Consider the following 16,775-nt stretch of genomic DNA (forward strand, 5'->3'; position numbering starts at 1 on the left):
TGGGCCCACATCTACTGCGTATTTGTTTTGCATACTTTTTCAAAGACTGAAATAAGAGCCATGCTTCACCCATTAAACTTTCTGATCTCCATATTTTCCTGATCTCCATTGCTTGGCTTGAGAGGCACGTGAGTAACAATTTTACTTGCATGTCTTATTATTTGCATCGTTATATGATACGAGTTGGTTTAAGTTTGTCATTATGAGCTCCCCTAAATAATTCTTGCTTGAGCTGAGGAATATAACTGCCCTCTCAATGCTGCAGTTTGGCAGGGGAGGGAAGCTGTGATATCCAAAATAGTTTCTTTTGTTCCTTCAGACACAAACAGACATGTACACAAACACACCAGCCTTTTACTAGGGGTAGGTCAGAAGTGTCACTCTCACCAAACTCTGATTCTTCTCTCGTTGCAAAACAATCCCAACAGAGACTATCAAGAAAACATTTTCTAACAATTAGATTCCATGAAGAGAAATCACCTAACCATCATGGGCCATTAAGAAATATTAATCCCCCCCCCCCAGATTTCCATCAAAATATTTGTGATAATCCCACTCATGGCAGTAAGAGAGCCAACACATAACAATAGACTGAACTATACATTCACAATGTAGAGAAGGTAGCACAAGATAATTTGACGCACTTTCTGTCACAGCCAGATGATAAATGTGTTACCTGTTAGAACTTGCCTCTCTTGTCAGGTAAAGGTCCAAGCCTTCTGCTGCATCAAGAGCTTTCTGCAGGTAACATCCTAGCTCTTCAGGAATTCCAGGGTGACCATGTGCTATCTCTCTCGCTTTCTTGAGGTTCTCAACTATAGACCCAATGGATAATTCTAAAACAAAAGACCGAAGGCAAGAGGTTTTAAAATGAAATTCTGTGAGACATCTCCATTGCTCAGGCACCTACGGGTGATGGTGATGAAGACGAAAAACTTGGTGTGATTTTTGAAGGAAAAAATAGATTTGTAGAAAGGAGTTGGCAAAATAATATGGGTTTACCTATTGCGGATTGACATTTTCTAAGTTTCAGTTAAAAAAAGGAAAGAAGAACAGGGGCAAAAGCATTTCCTTTAAAGTCAGTGATTTACATAATTTACCTACAAAAGCACAGCTAATTGCTAACTGTGCTTTGCTGCCCGTGAATTATGGCCTTGGCATCTGTAGTTTTATAACCCAACTCCACCCTTATGGGTTATAACACCAAATGCAGGTCTCTAACATGGTGTGGGAATAATGACTGTCGAGCATCATGCTTGACTGCATAATAAGATCAGAAGTGAACATGGCATTTATATATTCAATATGGCATTCATAATGGATATTACACGTGCAGAATAGGGCATCACATCCTGACACTAGACAACAACGATGCATTTCTTTATGCAAGCCCATAAACATGAGCCACTGAGGCATCCCCAGACAACGAGTTCAAATGGGACCTTATCTAGACGAGAATTTATGCAAACATTTGTTAATATATCTATTAACAAGCCCTGAAAGGTCCATTATCAGGTGCATTCTGTTGTTTTGAGAGGGGAGATCGTGTCTAGCTTGTTTCAGAAGACAGCTCTTTTGCAATAACTAGGAGCATCTTGGAAGTAGGAAGCGATTATTCAAACAAGAGTGACACAATCATGCAATAAACGTTAGCAATTCAGATTTCTGACAGTACATGGAATATAAAGCATGAATGTATAATATTCATACCCCCAGAGCAATGAAGACTGGAGGACATTCTAAGAGAAAACAATGTTTTATTACAAATCTTTTAGGCGGCAATGTTTTATCAGCAATCTTTGCCACAAAGTCATATTTCCCCAACATGAAATATTTCTTGCAAAAACCCCCGAGCTGCATTTATTTTTAGTATTAAAGGTAAAGGACCCCTGACAGTTAAGTCCAGTCGCGAACGACTCTGGGGTTGCGGTGCTCATCTCACTTTACTGGCCAAGGGAGCCGACGTTTGTCCTCAGACAATTTTTCCGGGTCATGTCGCCAGCATGACTAAGCCGCTTCCGGCGAAACCAGTGCATGGAAATGCCATTTACCTTCCCACCGGAGTGGTACCTATTTACTGTTGTTAGCTGCTCTGAGCCCGGCTTTGGCTGGGGAGGGCGGGATATAAATAAATTATTATTATTATTATTATTATTATTATTATTATTATTATTATTATTAATTTATTATCTACTTGCACTGGTGGGACGCGGGTGGCACTGTGGTCTAGGGCTTGCCGATTGGAAGATCGGTGGTTTGAATCCCCGTGACGGGGTGAGCTCCCGTTGTTTGGTCCTAGCTCCTGCTCACCTAGCAGTGCAAAAGCATGTCAAAGTGCAAGTAGATAAATAGGTACCGCTCCGGCAGGAAGGTAAACGGCATTTCCGTGCACTGCTCTGGCTCGCCAGAAGCGGCTTAGTTATGCTGGCCACATGACCCGGAAGCTGTACGCCGGCTCCCTCGGCCAATAAAGTGAGATGAGTGCCGCAACCCCAGAGTCGTCCACGACTGGATCTGATGGTCAGGGGTCCCTTTACCTTTACCTTTACTTGCAGTGGTATGATTTTGAACTGTTAGATTGGCAGGAGCTGAGACAGAACAACGGGAGCTCACCACATCGCAGGGATTCGAACTGCCAACCTTCTGATCGGCAAGCCCAAGAGGCTCAGTGGTTTACATCACAGCGCCACCAGCATCCCTATTAACAAGGTACTAAGGACCTAAATAGGCAAACCTGGGTCAGGTCAGCCTCATGCCCCCCTGCCCGCCCCCTGAAGGTCTCAGTAATACAGACTTGGGCTGCTGCTTCATCCACAACCAAATTGTGGATGACTGATGTTTTATTATGGGATGACCTAGTGTTCAGGATCAGCACACACATATCCCACATACAATGGTCTATTGATGTTCTAATTTCTAATTTCTTTTTTTATTTTCCCCTGCTTTAAACTTTTTATGATTTATTGTCTGGTTTTATGTTTTCATGTAGTTGTAAATTGCTGTGATACCTTTTTTATGATAAAGTGGAATTTGGATATTTTTACAAGCAATAAATAAAACACAATTAGGAAGGCTAACATAAGAGCCTAAATCTTGTTGGGTGGGAAAAGGACCAGAAAAGGGCAATAGCTTCCAAATGTCTAAAACCCCTCTCCTTACATAACTAGTCTTACCTCCAATATCATACATCCCTCTAGAAGCCGCAATGAACCAAGAATTACTTTTCCCCCTTTTGATCACCTAGGTACTTGTCAGGCCCTGCCCTTACCTAAAACAACCAACAACTAGATCAAAGTGACTGCAAATAACGGTTAAATGACAGACAAATAACAACAGTTGAAAATCATGGCCAGGGGAAAGGCACCGTTACCAATACACTCATCTCCTCCCAGTCACCAACTCCATCCTTTTCCACCACTCCTGGACAGAGAAACAAACCAAAACAAATCAACAAGGCTTCAAATAAAATAAACAGTTCAACCAAGGTAACGTGTCACAACAAAATGTCTTCTCCCGCCCCCTTTCGTGATGCAGACCCAACTTTGAGGTTGAAAGACACCTCTCAAAAAGAAAAAAAAAGTGAAACACAAGGAAGTTGCTCAGAAGTACCTGCAAAGTGTGGCATTGTGGTACCCTTCACCCAGGCTTCTGGAGATGTTGCAGCTGATTGTACGAGATCGGTTTTGCAGAGCTGGGGAGGGGTGCATATCTTTTTGTCCACGTGACGGGCAGGGCCAATTATGCCAGCACGTTGGAGCCTGTGGGCCCTCTTACAGAACGACTTGGCTGAGGTGCAAGATCAGCAAGACTTTCTGCCGCCCTGGGGCATTTTCAAAATTTGCTCTTTGGCTAAGGAGTATAAGGACTTCTGACAGTATCACACGGCAGCAGCGGCGGCAGCACATGTGCTTGTTTGCTTTATATAAGCTGATATAAGTCGGTCTTGGAGAAGGGGCTCTCGTCGAACAAGATGTGTGCCTGGAATCTGAGGGAGGGACCAGCAGGTGTACTGAATGCAAAATGAGACCATTATACTGGGCGTCATGAGGCAGGACATGCAGATTAATTACAGTTGGAAACTGATGGGTTGCTTGTGAGATTCTCGGGGGCTGCAAAAGGCTGGCCAGAGATAGTAGTGGTCACAACAAAGCTTTGATCTGACCTAGTGCAATGTCAGTGCTTTTGCTTTTGTCTTACGAATGCTGAGAACTTTGGATCCTACACATGCATTACCTTTATAAAGATGGTAACTGCTCCACATGTGATTTAAAAGGAAACAAGAAAGCATGGGTTTTATAAGGTGTACAGGGTTCGCTCAACAAGTTGCTAGCTTGTTATATGTTGGAAACAACCCAGGGTGGCTGGGGCAACCCAGTCAAATGGGTGGGGTACAAATAATATGTATTATTATTATTATTATTATTATTATGTCATTTGGGGTGTGCCTTGAAAAGCCCACAGAGCTGAAAGAGGAAGTGACAAAGAGTGCCACTCTTTGGACTTCCTCCTTTCACTCAGTGCTATTTGTCTAGAAAAAAGAGCTGCTGGAACTCACCACGAACGCTCCCCTTTTCTCTTATAACGGCAATGGCGCCCACCTGAGAGGTGCTGGAAGTGAGTTGCAGCAAGTTCTGGCTGAAAAAAGGGCCTGCTTCTGCTCTGTGTATTGTTCAGAGGAAGGGGCAAAGATAACCACCCTCACCATTTCATGATAAAGGGGACTATGAGTGGGGTTCAAGGGAAGTCCTCAAGGGCAGCAGTCCACCCAAGGTACCACACTGGCAACCCCAGGGCTTTGGGAAGGTGGCACATCTTGGCCCATGTTCTGTGTCTGTGGAAATATATTGCATACTTGTATAGGGGAGAGAAATCATGCCCTGAAGAAGAAGAAGAAGAGTTTGGATTTGATATCCCGCTTTATCACTACCCGAAGGAGTCTCAAAGCGGCCAACAATCTCCTTTCCCTTCCTCCCCCCACAACAAACACTCTGTGAGGTGAGTGGGGCTGAGAGACTTCAGAGAAGTGTGACTGGCCCAAGGTCACCCAGCAGCTGCATGTGGAGGAGCGGAAACACGAACCCGGTTCACCAGATTACGAGTCTACTGCTCTTAACCACTACACCACACTGGCTGATCACTTATAACTCTAGATTAGATTAGAATGGAAGACTGAATATTTTAAAAGCACACTTTGTTTTTTGAGATGCTTTGGACTAGAAGACAACGTGGCATCAGCAGCTGTGTGACAGTATAACATAGTGGATAGTGCTGCAATTTGGATGGGAAGACCTGCCCTCAAATCACTGCTTAGACATGACCTTGCATGACCTTGAGGCAATTAGTTTCAGCCATGTTTATTTCATTGGGCTGTTACATCAATAAAATGAGGTGGGGGAGGCAGAGGTGTATTACTCCTGGCTGCACTAAGGACAAGTGAGCTACAAATGTGACAGAGATGAGGAGAAAACAGAGATTGAGAATTGTCTTGAAGATGATCTCATGCATTTATTTTATGTACTGCATTTACAAACAGCTTCATATTTTTTTAAAAAAAAATTCTCTAGAAGTGCACAACATAAAACAAACGATATGTTTAAAAAACACAACATAAAACCAACAAAACAGGAGCACAGAAGCCCATAAAAACAAATATAAAACCCCCAATTCAGCAGGGCCTTCGTATCCAGTTCTAACAATATTATGTGGCTCTATCTCAAATACCATCAAGGCTTACATAAAGTTGTGTTATAATCAAAAGGGTCAGGAAGTTGAGATAAATTCCTGGAATCCTCCTTTTTATGGCATAGAAATGATTCAACATTAATCACTGCCGTTTCGTTGCAGGGCCTCCTGTTAGAAGTTAAGTGCACTCTAATTGTACTTTTTGATCATTATAAAACTATTGAGTTATACAACCCTAGGCTCTGCATTTTCACTGTACGTGTGTGTATGCACACGTGAGCACGCAGGTCTGGGTGATGTGACCACCCCTCTTTCATGTGTAGAGATTAAGTAATGATAGTTTTGTAATTCTCCCCCCCCCCCAGCCCAACCTTTTCACTCCACCAGGTGAGCAACACCTCCCATTCCAAACAATGGTCCCCGTGGAGCTTTTATAAGCAAACAGCAAGTCCCCCTCTTACCAGACACCTCTTGAACTAGACATTGCAACCATGCCACAGTCCAAAGAGATCTTCTTGGCTGATAGGAAATCTGGAACACAGGGTTCCAAGCAAACAGACTTCCAGCTAGTGCGGGTCAAAAATACTTGGTGCCGAATCAAGAAAGATGAAACCATTCATGATGCTGAGAATGAGATCGTAGTCTCCCAGGCTAAAATGTAAGTAGATGAGGTTACTACTAATAATAATTTTATTATTTATACCCTGCCCATCTGGCTGGTTTTCCCCAGATACTCTGGTCAGCTTCCAGCAAAATATAAAAACATAATAAAACGTCAAGCATTTTATTTGTACAGTACTCTGTGATGTGAAGCAACAACTATTCCTCTTATTTGGGTTAAGTAATCATTCATGGTCTCTGGAATGGGAAATCATGGAGGTATTAGATGATGATGCCTAGATTATTTGTTCTCAAATATTGTCCTGACGAGTGTCATTGCTAAGCTTTCAAATTTAATATCAATATTGACATGCAGCCCAATCCTAGGCATGTTTACTCAGAAGGAAGTCTCCCTGTGGTCATTGGGGCTTATTTCAATGTAAGTATTGTACTGGGTTTTCTTCTTGTTGATATTTTTATATATATATTTTGTATTTGCAAATTTAACAAGGAAAAGGATAAAAGATAAAATATAATTAAAGGAGAGAGAGAAATGGAAAGAAACAAAATAATAATATACAAACAATGCTGATAATATGGGTAGACCGTCACCAGCTCACACTGCGGATACATTGGCCTTCAGCACACAAGTATTAAAATTAAACATACATTATAAGCCCTCCATGTGTCCGAGTAGGTATCCACGCAATATTGATGCCCATATGTAATATGCTTTAATGTAGCCAAGGTGGTAAGGTTCTCAGACAACTGTGTAATAAGCGGTAGTTATTTATCCTTCAAGGCTTAGAGTGCACAGGTCTCTTAGCCATCTGAGTATGGCTGAAGTTGGAGACAACCCTTTGAATTCAACAGGGTTGAAGCAGCCTATGGTCAGATCTGCAGCCTAGTCAGAATAAGAAACAAACCAGTTTCGGTTGAGCATAAGTACCGAGGCACAAAAAAAGGAGACTGCAGTGGCATGACTTAATGACGTTGCCTCTCTCATTGTTGTGTTGAAGCTTTCTCTAATGCTTGGAAAGTCTTTTGAGCTAAAATGGAATTTGATTGGGGTTGGGAATTGAACAGAGAAGGGATTTTCGATGGCAAACATTTCCAAATCCACAGACACGGGTAATGAACTCCAGAGATGGGGGGAAACAAATACAGTGATACTAAAAACCATCAGCTTGATCAAAAAGCATAATGCATTTGTCATAAACTTCAAGTGAAGTTTGCATCCTGCAGCAACATTAAAGGGGGGAAAGTCACAGATGGGTGAATGTCTGACAAGTTTCCCCCTAAGGACAAACGTTGCTTTCTGTGCAGGAAAGTCATCTCTCCAGTTAATTAACCTTTGAGTGTAGGACAATTTCCTTCTTCTTGCAATAGAACACATTTGTGACCATTAAGTATTAACCATGTTGTATTACTTCACATATTGCAGATTTCCACAATATTTGCAGTTGTGTAAAGATCATAATCATCTTTGTAGAATCAAGATGAATTTTGATGTAGACCATCAATGGTTACAGATTTTTAGGCTGCATTTTACAAAGGTAGAAACACACTTCGGTTCCTGTTCATTCTGAGTCACGGTGGAGCTGGCAAGTTCTAGCAGTGCAATGACTCTGACAACCTTGCCAGCAACAGTGTGAGTGAACTACAGAGATTCTTTGACTGCTGCACAGGACTTATGACAGAAATAATGTGTTTGATTCCCCTCCTCCCCTGCCAACTTGCAATTTTATCCTTACAACAACCTTGTGAGGTAAGGTAGTCTGAGAGGTGGTGACTGGCTCACAACCACTCAGTGAATTTTTCACTGCTGGGTTCTTAAGTTTTTCTCCACTTCCAAGTCTGACACACTAACCACTACACTGCACCTAATCAGGCCCAGCAGGCCTCCCCAGTTGGTCTTGTGACATGGTTTAGCCCAAACCATGCTCACCTGTCCATCGTCTGACAACACACAGCAAGGCAGGAAAAAACTGAGACACTAAATTCAAAAGAAAACAAGTCATTCCTTCCAGCTGCTGCTTGACTTCAGCCTTTTTAAAAGTTGGCACCTTCTTTTGTTGCCCTGCATAGCGACAGAAAAAGACATCGAGTTCAGAAAGTGCTACATTTGAACTGAAAAGTTAAAAAAAAATAAGATCACACCGAGGCCCCATCAGCGGCACACATTTAAGGCAGACCACTTTAAACAAACATGGCTTCCCCCAAAGAATGGGGACGGACACTCTTGCTTGCTAAGGGTGCTGAGAATTATTAAGTAGCCCTCATTCCCCTCACAGAGTTACGATTCCCCAGAGTTCCCTGGGAAGAGGGATTGATTGTTAAACCACTCTGAGAATTGTAGCTCTGTGAGGGGAATGGGGGCGGGGTTCCTTCTTACAACTTGTGGCTGTGGTAAATCAGGTATTTCTTTTCACGGTAGCCAGAGGTTACCATTTTGTTCTCCTCAGCGTACCCCTGTGAATGATATTACTTCCTCAGTACATGATTTTGTACACCCCACGGAAAGAAAAAGAGAGAACCCAAGGCTTTAGAAAAGCCACAGAAAGAACTAGCAGAGGAGAGAGAGTAAAATACAGAAGACTGAAGAGAAATCTTAAGAGAGCTTATTGGGAGAAATGGCAACCCCTCATTTGTTCACCCCCGCTCCCAAAAAGAAGTGCCTCTGTCCTTTAGAAGGACACCACATCTAGATGCTTCATAATGCTAGGTGCATTCCAAGGGAGAGAAAATGGCAGCCAGAAGAGGGGCCTTTCTACCAGGAAGAGCTCCAAAGTGGCATTGAGAGGGCAGTGAGAATAGCTTTTCAAAAAGATTAAAAGGAAATGATGATGCTGTCACTGAAGATAAGAGTGGGTCTGATTTCCAGCAGGGTCTCCATCAAATGGACTCTGCCTTTCACGTGCAAATGTGAGAGTGAAAACTGTGGAGGGCATTTTGGCTCAGCCATAGACAAAACTAATGTATATTCCATACTAATCAACCCCCACCCTCATAATTCCCAACAGATCTGAAACTGTCTCAGATGGAGAGATATCCTGGACAGTGGAAGCACCTATCTACCTTTGCTATAAGGTGGTGGAAACACGCGGTCTCCTGGATCCCTCCAACAAGACATTGCTGTACGGGCACATCAGAGATCCAAAGGAACTGGAGAGAGCCCTTCACAACAAAGAGGCCCAGAGGCGTTTCATTGTAATCGATAAGACGGTCGATGACTTGTATGGCACCGCAGTCAGAGAATATTTTGAAGCAAACTTGGTTCAGTATAAAATCCTTTCCCTGACCACCACAGAAGAGACCAAATCCATGGATTTGGTGCTTGATATCTTGCAGGAAGTGCAAATCTTTGGCATCGACAGGCGCGCTGAGCCAATTATAGCAATTGGAGGAGGGGCTTGCCTGGATATTGTGGGGCTGGCAGCCTCGCTTTACAGGAGGCGCACCCCTTACATTCGGGTCCCCACCACCCTCCTGTCCTATGTGGATGCCAGTGTTGGAGCAAAGAATGGTGTCAATTTCCTTCAGTGCAAAAACAAGCTCGGGAGCTACGTTCCTCCTGTTGCCACTTTCCTTGACAGAGCCTTCCTCAAAACAGTCCCCCGCCAGCACATCTCCAATGGACTTGGGGAAATTTTAAAGGTATGATGGTTTTGCTGCAGAGACTCCTTCCTCACTTTCACCAACTGCTTCCACACACTCTCTGCTCCTTGCAAGCTCATTTCCACAGATGCTCCCTGTTTATTTATTTATCTCACAGTGATTTTTGCTATGTGGCTCTTCAAGAGGAAACTGGAAGGACGAGCCTCTTTCATTTATTGTTTCTGCATCTCTCTGCGACTCCTAAAGTGGTACTTACAACACCTGTTAGCCCTTCCTGTGCACATCCCTCTACACATGGAAACGAGTAGTCCCATGGAACTGCCTTATGCTGATTGGTTATCTCTTTAGCCCAAAAGAGGGTAACAGGAGGGGTGCTCACCTGACCTCCCATCATGCACATTGCTGCTGCTTTCCTGGAGGTATACGAGGAAGGGAGAGGCAGCAGTGAGGTTAGTGTGGTGCAAACACACCAGCAGAAACACCAGGTTGACTCCCCCAGTGTGTTTGCACTGCAACAACTTCCCCACTGTCTTTTCGCTCCCCCTCTACCTCCCAGTAAGCAGCACTGATGCAGGTGACAGGAAGACAGGTGAGTGTCTCCACCCCATCAACTACTTGGCAATAGCAATCCAAGGCTTCAGGTTTGGGTCTTTCCCAGCCTTCTTACCTGGGCTTCTTTGCCTGGGCATGCCAGGGATTAAATTTAGAATCTTAAGCATGCCAACTATGCACTGTACCACTTAGCTATGGCACAAGTCTTCCTGATCTTGTCCTCCCCAATTCTTCCATATCCAGAGTCACTCTCAATGCCGCTACCTTGCTATTATATCCTATTCCCTGTACAGTGGTACCTCTGGTTAAGTACTTAATCCTTTCCGGAGGTCCGTACTTAACCTGAAACTGTTCTTAACCTGAAGCACCACTTTAGCTAATGGGGCCTCCTGCTGCTGCCGCACCACCGGAGCACGATTTCTGTTCTCATCCTGAAGCAAAGTTCTTAACCTGAAGCACTATTTCTGGGTTAGCGGAGTCTGTAACCTGAAGCGTATGTAACCTGAAGCGTATGTAACCCGAGGTACCACTGTATTGGAAACATCTTCTCCCTTCTTGTATTCATTGCTTATCATTTACATATTCAGAGTCTCCCCACAAAACCCACTCCATTCACTTTCCTGGATCACTGCATGTCAACTGTTACACAGAGAGCACCATCTCCCTTCCTTCCTCTATCTGTACCTTTGTTGTTTCTTAATCAAACTCTGTCCAATGTCTTAGCATTTGTTTCATATATCCTATTCACAATAGCTTTCACTGCATGCACACCTGTCTTCTCTTGTGGCTCATGTACCACATCTATTATGTGGTCTTTTTGGGTGAAACATCTACAGGACAAAGCTGTTGCTTCCTTTTCCCCTGTGACTGAGTTTCACTCCCAAAATATCAACTTCGTGTGCATGCTAAAGCCGCTCAAATTGCCTATGATCATCTCTGAGATCTACTCAGTCTCTTGTTTTATGTGTACCGTGTGAGGTCCATGCTTTCAAAGCAAGCCTCTTCCTGGCATTATTGTGCAACCCTCATTCAGTCCACTGCAACCCTTCTTTCTTTCTTTCTGTTCAAGATGGCACTAATGAAACACAAGGGCCTGTTTGACTTGCTGAAAAGTCATGGGAAATTCTTACTGGATACCAAGTTCCAGTCACACAGCAGCTTAGCTGACCATGGTGACGCAGCACTGAAGACGACCAGAATTGCCATAGAAACCATGCTGGAAGAGCTTGCCCCAAATCTGTGGGAAGATGATCTGAACAGGCTGGTGGATTTTGGCCACCTTATAAGCCCAGAACTGGAAATGGTGAGGAGGAGATAGCATATTTATTGTTGAACAACATTTCTATCCCGTCTTTCCACCCAATGGGCTTACAATAATAATATCTTAATTGCATGCTTCCACATTTTCAGCTTGTGACATATCACTACTTGTACCCAGAAGTGTGTGATGATATTGGGTGGAATTTAGTGTCACAAACTATTATGATTGTTCTGTAAGCGCACGGATTTCTGCTTGCCAGGTGAAAAGATCCCCCCTTGCCTCCCCGGTGCACTATTTTGGGGGTTCTTCTGAGCCCCCTCCGGGAGCTAGTTGTGGGGGCACAAGGGGAGGGGAGGGGGCAGAGCCGAAGTCCTAGCTCTAGCTCCCGCTAGTGCAACTATTTAGCTGAACCCAACCCTTTGCTTTTATATAACCCAAAATATTAAGCAGGAAGCACTCTTCACATGATAATCACATGTACAAATGAATTATTGTTATTGTTATATTATTATTATTATTATTATTATTATTATTATTATTATTATTAACAACTTATACACCACCCATCTGGCTGGGTTGCCCCAGCCACTCTGGGCTGCTTTCAGCATAATAAAACCACAGTACAATGTCAAACATTAAAAACTTCCCAATACAGGGCTGTCTTCAAGGGTCTGTTTGACATCTGATGGGAGCTACAGCCCCACTTCCCCCACAGATGCAATCATCATGTGAGGTGTTTGACAAGGGGGCTGGGTTAGCATTTCCTGCCTTCTCCCTTAATATCACAAACATTGGTTTCCTTGGGAAGGAGGTTTATGACATTTTGACATGTTTGGGCTCATATACAAATGTACAGATTGAGCATAGGGGGAGACACAGGTTAAACACACCAATAGGCAAGTCCACTGTTCCCACATCAAATCTCCAGAGAGATGAAACATAGCCCTCAAACATTGCTAGCTTACAGAGTCCAAACTCAACTCTTGGAGTCACCTTCTCCAGATCACAACTGCATTTTTTTGTTCGCCACTCTCTAGCTTGCCATGTCCCCCTGGCAAGGGGAGGGAATATGAGTGAGTCTTATTCTCTGGCAATTTCCTCTCCTCCTTGAGACATTACATATCTAGCAATATTGCCCCTGAGTTATCAAAGAACGATTGCAATCCTTCTGGCCCCATGAAACCTCTCCTGTCTAAATTCCCAATCTCACAACAATATTGATATGTTATAAAGGTAAAGGTATCCTTGACCATTAGGTCCAGTCGCAGACGACTCTGGGGTTGCGCGCACATCTTGCTCTATAGGCCAAGGGAGCCTGTGTTTGTCTGCAGACAGCTTTTGGGTCATGTGGCCAGCATGACTAAGCCGCTTCTGGCGAACCAGAGCAGCGCACGGAAACGCCGTTTACCTTGCCACCGGAGCGGTACTTATTTATCAACTTGCGCTTTGACGTGCTTTTGAACTGCTAGGTGGGCAGGAGCTGAGACCGAACAACGGGAGCTCACCCCATCATGGGGATTCGAACCCCCGACCTTCTGATCGGCAAGCCCTAGGCTCTGTGGTTTAGACCAGAGCGCCATCTGCGTATATGCTACACAATATAATAAATGCTTGTGTGTCCTTCATTTCAGAGAGTTTTACCAACGCTGATGCATGGAGAAGCTGTGAATATTGATATGGCTTTCATGACTTACCTGTCCCACGTGAAGGGATTTTTGAGTGACAGTGAGAAGGCTCACATCATTCAGTGCATGGTCGCTTTGGAGCTCCCAGTGTGGCACAAGAAATGCACATGGCATCTTATCAAAAAGGCCTTGACGGAAAGATTGAAGCACAGTGCTGGGCACATGAGAATGCCTCTTCCAACTGGACTAGGAACAGCAGGTGCGTCATTGCTGGGGTCATCCGCTTTAAGGGCAAGCTGAGAATGGTGTTGTGCTTCTTTCTAAAACACAATATTGTTTGTATTTTGTTCTGACGTCCAGACCATCCTAAAGGCTCAGGATGTGGAGCAATAGAGTGAAAAGCAATATGTAAAACAGATGAGAGAGAGAGAGAGAGAGAGAGAGAGAGAGAGAGAGAGAGAGAGATGATAGAGCACAATGGGGTGAGCTCCTGTTGCTCTGTCCCAGCTCCTGCCTACCTAGCAGTTCGAAAGCACACCAGTGCAAGTAGATAAATAGGTACCACTGTGGTGGGAAGGTAAATGGAGTTTCTGTGTGCTCTGGTTTCCGTTACGGTGTTCCGTTGTGCCAGAAGCAGTTTAGTCATGCTGGCCAAATGACCCAGAATGCCGTCTGTGGACAAACGTCAGCTCCCTCGGCCTGAAAGAGAGATGAGCGCTGCAACCCCATAGTTGCCTTTGACTGGACTTAACCGTCCAGGGGTCCTTTACCTCCCCCCCTTTTTTTAGATAGATAGATAGATAGAGTAGATGTCTCACTGTTATCTTCCATCCAGGATGTGCCTGGGTCAACGTGGAGAATGTGTGGGCCCAGTACCACCCACACATGCCCAGTGAGGGAGGAAAGCCCCCCCCCCCCCGAAGAAGCCCTCTCAGACCTGGAGCCAGCCCTGCTCACAAGGAACTTTTCGATGCTCTGCACTATGTGTTCATTCATACTTTTAGCAGATATATGAATAAGCTCTTGCCAGACCTTTTCTCCTTGAACTCTGGTTGCAGTCTTGAAACCACTCACTCCAGAGCAGTTCCAACAGAGTTCCAATCTTGGTTCTTATTTGACACTGTCAGTGTTTGTGGGAAGAGGGAAATGATGGGATGGGGAGAAACCTCTGCACCTGAAATCTCAACCATTGCAGCCCCACAAAAGGGATGTACATTAACATGCCCGCCACACAATTCGCAGTTCCATGCTTATAGTTTTAATTGGGTTTCCCTTTTAATTACAACCTTTTAATAAACTATGACAAAGCATTTCCTTCAGATATTATACAACCACCAGAATTATTATACAACCTCCAAGATGTAATTAAACAGGCAACTTCAAGTAATTGCATTAGGGTTGACTAATTCCCTTTGTAAAGCTTAGCAGGTATCAAAAGCATTCAAGCAGCATGTGTAATTCCCATTACAAAACCAGACTTAGGCTCCAACCCTGCTCACACTTACTTGGGATTAAGGTAACCAAGTCTGGAAAGACTAAGATTCTGATAGTGGGCAATCTGAAAGAGCCAGGAAGAACAGCTGACAGAAAATGCTTTCTTCATCTAAGACAGGGAGAGGGATCCTGTGGCTCTCTAGGGCCCAACTCCCATTAGCCTCGGCCAGAATGGCCAATGATCAGGGATGATGGAGTTGTAGACAAGGAGGACCACAGGTTCCCCATGCCTGTTCAAAGATGTACAAGCACTGCAGATGGTTGCGAGTCCCTCGCCATCAAGTGATAGCACCCAGCCCTGAGGCCACCTTAGCTCTACCTAACAGAACCATGTCACAAGTACAAAGCAAGAACTAAGAGCGACTACAAAGACGTAAACAGGACAAGTCTATCTGCAGACTGCCCATCAAGTCACATGCATAGCTCTCTGATTTTTTAAAAGGAAGCAAGCATTCAGAAGACATTGAATCCATGGGCAGAACACAAAATGCACACATAGCCAAGCAGCACTCAAGGAAGTGAACAAACTTAGCTGCAGACCATGATATATATTGTATGGTTAATTAAGCATTCACGAAACGTTTACTCAGGGCAAAAATGCACACACTCACAACGCAAATACAGAACTTAAACACAACAAAACAACTGCTCAATTTACCAGAAACAAAAAGAAACTAGATAACTCTTCAAATCTTAGTTTGGTACTATTTTGGATTACTGATTAGAACTTTTGCTTTCCAGATATATTCAACGACATCAGCGAGGAAACCCTGGAGAGGGCTTACATTCTCTGGACCAGTGAATGCAAAAACATCTCTGCAGAAGCATGAATACAATGGAAGCAGATGAAAACAATAAATCACCACCAGAGCAACAGGCAAATTGGGAATTTAGATAAACAGCCAATGGGCACTTTTGAAGGACCAACCGTTTGGCAAAATCCCAATACCTGTCTACATGAAGTATGGCAAACAACATGAATCCAGGATGAAATACCACCAGCCACTCCTTCTTCCTCCTTCTCCAAGATGGCTCTTAGGACTAATCCTTATACTATCTCTGTAGTATGGTTGGTTGTAGTCCCCATCTGATCAGGTTAAATGGGGAGACTTCCTGAGAGAAGCAATGCCAATACAGTGGTACCTTGGGTTACAAACGCTTCGGGTTACAAACTCCGCTAACCCGGAAGGAGTACCTTGGGTTGAGAACTTTGCCCCAGGATGAGAACGGAAATCGCGCGGCAGCAGCGGGAGGCCCCATTAGCGAAAGCACGCCTCAGGTTAAGAACGGTTTCGGGTTAAGAATGGACCTCTGAAACGACTTAAGTTCGTAACCCGAGGTACCACTGTAGCATGGAAAGAACCATGTCATCTACCTGCCTCAGGTAGCCTTAGTGGTTCACATATGACAGAATTGGCAAAAAAAATCTCTACTCACTGAATACTGCTTGGGCCACTCCCAAACTTTCATAACAAACCATCAACTGAAGAACTAATTAGTTAAATAATGTTTTTAGATTAGCAATGTAGACTCCATCTTTTCTTTTCGTTTATAGTTTATAGTTTCGTTTATAGTTTTTTGCTGTCTTTCTTCCAATTTTTGTTCCACACCTCGCAGTCTATCTCAGAGTTATTATGTGAAATGCTATTCAGTTCAATCCAATTCACCATGCAAGTCTTCACAAGCAAAAGTTTGACATCTAACAGGCGGCTTGTCAACTTGGGAGTCCAGATTTGCCCTGAGGAATGCGATTAATCTGATTTTGTAGCAAGGAAGCATTTCCATTTCGAGGCATTTTTTTGTGTGTTTTCCTGTAACTGGTGATTTGCGTAGAAGATGCGTACAGACCGCCCCCCCCCTGCATTCGGTAGCTTATGCGCTTCAAAGTAAAGAGAGCAAGCAGCCTGGGTGATGTTTGTGGCACTTTTTCTGATGAGCTTTTT

The 16,775-nt window shown here is 43.9% G+C and overlaps 2 protein-coding genes across 2 annotated transcripts in view; one reads left to right on the top strand and one right to left on the bottom strand.

Moving 5' to 3' along the window:
- The window catches only part of LOC114590905 (uncharacterized), a 55,311-nt gene extending 52,122 nt beyond the window's left edge, over window positions 1-3,189 (bottom strand). The window contains exons 1-2 of the mRNA XM_077923504.1: window positions 3,174-3,189; window positions 677-836 (exon numbers count right to left, since the gene is read on the bottom strand). Of these exons, the coding sequence (XP_077779630.1) occupies window positions 677-836; window positions 3,174-3,189 (176 nt within the window). The remainder of the gene's footprint in view (window positions 1-676; window positions 837-3,173) is intronic.
- A 2,124-nt stretch (window positions 3,190-5,313) lies between these two features.
- On the top strand, window positions 5,314-16,189 carry LOC114592775 (2-epi-5-epi-valiolone synthase-like). The gene is made up of 6 exons (XM_028721049.2): window positions 5,314-5,334; window positions 6,147-6,340; window positions 9,306-9,939; window positions 11,522-11,755; window positions 13,345-13,597; window positions 15,574-16,189. The coding sequence occupies exons 1-6, from the start codon at window positions 5,314-5,316 to the stop codon at window positions 15,660-15,662; spliced, it is 1,425 nt and encodes a 474-aa protein (XP_028576882.2). The 3' UTR covers window positions 15,663-16,189.
- The last annotated feature ends 586 nt before the right edge of the window (window positions 16,190-16,775 follow it).

The sequence above is a fragment of the Podarcis muralis genome, chromosome 2, assembly GCF_964188315.1.
Source record: "Podarcis muralis chromosome 2, rPodMur119.hap1.1, whole genome shotgun sequence".
Taxonomy (NCBI): domain Eukaryota; kingdom Metazoa; phylum Chordata; class Lepidosauria; order Squamata; family Lacertidae; genus Podarcis; species Podarcis muralis.